General features: G+C 41.0%; 1 protein-coding gene across 7 annotated transcripts in view; it reads right to left on the reverse strand.

Moving 5' to 3' along the window:
- Positions 1–155: 155 nt before the first annotated feature.
- ipcef1 (interaction protein for cytohesin exchange factors 1) overlaps positions 156–4,470 on the reverse strand; it is a 16,773-nt gene continuing 12,458 nt past the window's right edge. For all 7 annotated transcript variants that reach the window (XM_035673960.1, XM_035673958.1, XM_035673961.1 and 4 more), the window contains 7 exons: positions 3,550–3,623; positions 3,187–3,258; positions 3,002–3,066; positions 2,762–2,886; positions 2,247–2,595; positions 1,694–1,884; positions 156–1,549 (listed from right to left, as the gene is read on the reverse strand). In XM_035673960.1, coding sequence (XP_035529853.1) covers positions 1,349–1,549; positions 1,694–1,884; positions 2,247–2,595; positions 2,762–2,886; positions 3,002–3,066; positions 3,187–3,258; positions 3,550–3,623 — 1,077 coding nt within the window. In that variant the 3' untranslated portion in view covers positions 156–1,348. The remainder of the gene's footprint in view (positions 1,550–1,693; positions 1,885–2,246; positions 2,596–2,761; positions 2,887–3,001; positions 3,067–3,186; positions 3,259–3,549; positions 3,624–4,470) is intronic.

A 4,470-nucleotide genomic window follows, 5' to 3' on the forward strand; every position in this document is an offset into this window, starting at 1 on the left:
CAATATGGCGCATAACCTCAATGGAAATCTGCAGAGAGACCGGCGACTCCTAGCGTCGACTTCGGGTCACTACAAGTTGTGTTCAACATTCGCATTCATCTATGGTTACATTGACCACATAGATCAAAATCAAGCCACAGTGAAATGTTCAAGCCTTTGTGATAATACTTTATTTCCCTGTATACAAACAAGCGCTCTGACTCCAGATCAAACATAATTAACATCACACATCCATGTACAACTATTTACACTGAGTTAATATTTAACACATACACAACAGATGAAATGTAAGTCAGAAAAAAATCTTTGTGCCTGGGGCTTGGTTGGTTACCAGTAGGTGTTGTCACCAAGTCAGAGGCCCTTGCTTAGCCGGAGTTTTCTAAATCTGGGTCTCTCTGGGTCTGTGTACAGGATTAGGGTCTGCTGGACTTGTTTGTAAGGGCCATGGTGGAGGTCTGTCTTTTTTTCCTGAGAATTATCCACCAAGCCTCCTGTGTTTGAATGCAAATGCAAATGCAAACTGGTACACCGTGCCCCTAAGCCCAACAGACTGTATCATTGATACTGGCTAGTACTAAAGTATTTATCACATTTAAGATGGAATTCTTCATTTAAAAATAGCTTGTTTTTGTTTAGTAGAATAAACCTACATGTACCTTTCTACTAAAAACAAGGTGATTTCTTATATCTTGGCTCTACATTATTGTTATAACAATGATTTGACACTGACTCTAAAAAATGTAATCTGATATTATCATGATTTGTGACTGTTAGTGCTGGCCCCGGTGTTCAGTTTTCGTGATAAGTATGACAATATCATTTTTAGGGAGAACAAAACACACACCAATCATTCAAAATAGTTGCTGTAAAACACATGTGTAACAGGCAGTGGTGGTGCATGGCACCAATAATTGACTGACCAACAGTTCAAAATGTGTTCACTACTGACGAATCCAAAGTAGATCAAACATACTGTAAAAACAAGTGTTTCCATGCAAAGAATAATGGATCATCATCATTTCAATGTATTCCATCATTCCAAATATTAAAAACAATGCATAGGTCCACAGAATTACAACATAAAAACAATCCTCTGTAAAATTAGCTAATCTTACAAATCTAACAATAAAAGTAATACTACAACACATTTCACATTTAAATGTGACCTGCTAATCATATAATGCCTGCTCCATCTCTATTTAGGAGCTAATAACACTCTTCTTCATTGATCCAGTTACTTGTTGAACAGTACATAAAGTCCTCTGATATGGAACAGTAGTCTTAACTGAGAACAGCAGTGTATGTGAGTGTTAAGTCCAGACACAGTAAAACCAGTCATGAGGAGTCTTTATAAACTGGTCTCGACCACTGGAGCAGCAATGACTGATGCTGCAGCTTTCGTGGCCTCTGATGCCACCTGCTGGACCGGTTTCACACAAATCTCCTGCACCAAGGGTGCATGGGCGTCCTTCCACTGTCTGAACTTGTCTGAGGTAAGCTCCTGGTCCGACAGCACCTGCTCTATTGCCTGTAGGTCTGCCTCTTTCGACTGGGTCAGGAAAGAAGAGAGAAAAGAAAATGGGAAAATTAAAAAATAGCACAAAGCTCTCCAGATTCTACAAAACATTTATTTTGCAATTCATACACTAGCTGCACTGTACTGGACAAACAGACTAGGAAATAGAAAAAGTACCTTTAATGTGCTGTTGAGAGTCCTGATAAGGTGAAGTCTGTCATTGACAGTCTGGTTTTTACAGCGTTTTATGAAGGAGGCCCTGAATTCTCTTTTTGTGGATGGTTTGCGATCTCCTATTGGCGAGAGGCTGGCCTCTTTCAGATGAATATACAGCTTCTCCATCTCATCTGAGCTATTCCCACGAACCCCTGCAACACGATAAGGTTATATTACATCATCAACATACATGTCACAAAGATTGACACTGACTAACATGTTCCACATAAACGAAAGGTTCCCTAAGTCCCAGTGACTTGACAATGCATTACCAGTAAACTTAGGGTGGAAAATATATTACAAAATCTGAAACAGAAGGAAAATGTGTCAGCATATCAATCAACTAACAACAACAACTAATCTTTCTTCGTGCGAAGATGTTAAACAGTGTTGTAAGAAACAGGAAATCATCTCTTACAGCTGGAAATGACTCACAAATTTCCAAACATTAAAAGACAACACAGGCAAGTCACAAATACACAACAAATTAAAAAGGAGTAAAATAAAGTCTCACCTTCTTGAGCACCACATACGACTCTCTGTGCCTCCCCCTCCGCAGCAGGGCTTTCCTCATTAGACCCCGTTTCCGGAGAGTCCTGCTGAGACGAGCCCTCCAACACCTGGGAGTCATCCTCTTCTTCCGTCTCCTCTTCCGGAGGTCGATACGAGTGTACCTGAACCGAGCACACCACAGCCGTTTCCCCGGTGGGAGGAGACGCCTGCGAGACGAGGTCCAACCAGGACTGCCGGTGCTTGGCGAGCGAGGAGGTGGAGCTCTGTGATGTCATCGTACTGACGGGGGACGAGAGCGAACCGTTGGCTTCGCTGGGGACTGCAGAGGAGTAAGGGGGAGGCAGGGTACCCTGAAAGACAAATACACCACGGTCAGATGTAATTATACAGCATAAATTAAAAAGAATTTTAAAACAAAATTACCAGCTTAACCAGAGTAAACATACTATCACAAATTGTAAAAAACTACACTACTGAGTGAATGGCAGCCTCCTGTACAGCTGTAACATTACTGACCTGATGTGTGCTACCGGGTGGACCGGATGCATCCACGGAGTCTCGCAGGGTTTGTTCAGAGTATGGTGGAGGGGGAATCTCTGTGCTTTCAGCTTCTTCATGGTCACTGGCTTCACTGTAACACTCTGCATGAGAGACAGAAGAAGTCATTTAACTTCTAACTAAATAATGATTAGGATTTTCTTATAAGAACAGTAATATGTAACAGAAATACACGTCTGATTGTCATAGGGTGCTCACCGGCTGTAGGGTTTCGTTCTGCTGGCTCATACTGAATGGCGGCCAGCCCAAGCTTATTCAACCATCTAAAGAAAGAATTTTAAAAAAAAGATTCAACTCAATAACATTTGACAAAACAAGACAGTATACATTAAAAGAAAAACACCCATAGAATATATACAATGTTGTGCTTTTATGTGACTTACAGGTTCATCTCCTCGTGGCTCTCAGCAGCAAAATAAAACATCATGACTTGTGGGTGGCAAGCCTTGAACGCACTGCGTGAGGAAAAGTCAGTGGAGAGCAGTTGAGACAGGAGCAGCGCAAAAAGAGCAGTGTGAAAAGAAGTTTCTACTGGAATCTATAATATTCTACTTCACTGATCATTTTCAAATTGTTCAAGACTGTGCACTTCCTATCACAGTGTGTGGGATCACTTTCTATGTCATTCAGGTCCCAAAATAAATACAGATATAGTTCCTGTTTAATTCAAACCACTGGTGGTGGGTGGCTTATACGGTAAAATGTGATTCAGATGAACCAGAAACTGAGTGTAACTTTGAGCTTACTGTTTCTTCTTGCACTCTATGGCTCTGTCGATCATGAAGTTGGTGAGGTTAATGTAGCCTTCAGCTTTCTCTGCCTGCAACACACAAGATTGAACAACAACGAGCGTTAAAACAACCTGATGACTTCAAACCACTTCCTGACAATGACACCTGCAGTTAAATTGCAGGACGCTACTTCTTCTATTCTCTCCTGTCATATGATGGCGACATACAGCAGATCTGCTTCAAGTCAAAATGCCAGTAAATCAAACACGTCAGTTACGTATGCTTGTGTATGTGACGGGGGCCATTGCTCACAACATCTCATTCAGAAAGCACAACCTAGCAGTTCCTGCAGTGACAGGCTGGCAGGGGGACAGCTGTGGCAGAAACGAGCGTGACTCATCTGCAGCCTGCGGCGTCTCACTGCATCTGTGACTCATTAAGTCTTAAATGTGTGATGTGTTAGGGATTCATGCTGCGAGATTCTGTTTTAGTTGGTTTTTGCTCTAGTTTGCAAAAACAATTACAATGGGTGGATCTGGGGGCGCAACCAAAATTCAATCACTGCAGAACTTCAAACATATGTAAATAAAATGCACTATGACAAACTGTGTGCTGATTCATTTATAATATGATGGGTATTGTTTTTTCTTTCCATCTTTCATCCCAGTGTTGAAGTTTTTTTTATAATTTTCAAAAATTACAGGAGATATTTAACTTTTTTTTAGCCCTCGATCCCCGAAGTAATTTAATATTGATTATCTGCTGATACCAAGTCTCAATCCGATTCTTGTTTATTTTATATAATACAGTGCACACTTCAACTACATTACAGTTATTAAAATCAATCCAGTGTATATGCTTGACAATTGAAGAGCTCTGCGTGGCATTAAGAAACAAAATGCCCTCATTGAAGCGTCTCTAGATCTTTTGCGCAGA

Source organism: Morone saxatilis, unplaced genomic scaffold, assembly GCF_004916995.1.
Source record: "Morone saxatilis isolate NCDOM2014 unplaced genomic scaffold, NCSU_SB_2.0 Contig3, whole genome shotgun sequence".
Lineage (NCBI taxonomy): Eukaryota > Metazoa > Chordata > Actinopteri > Moronidae > Morone > Morone saxatilis.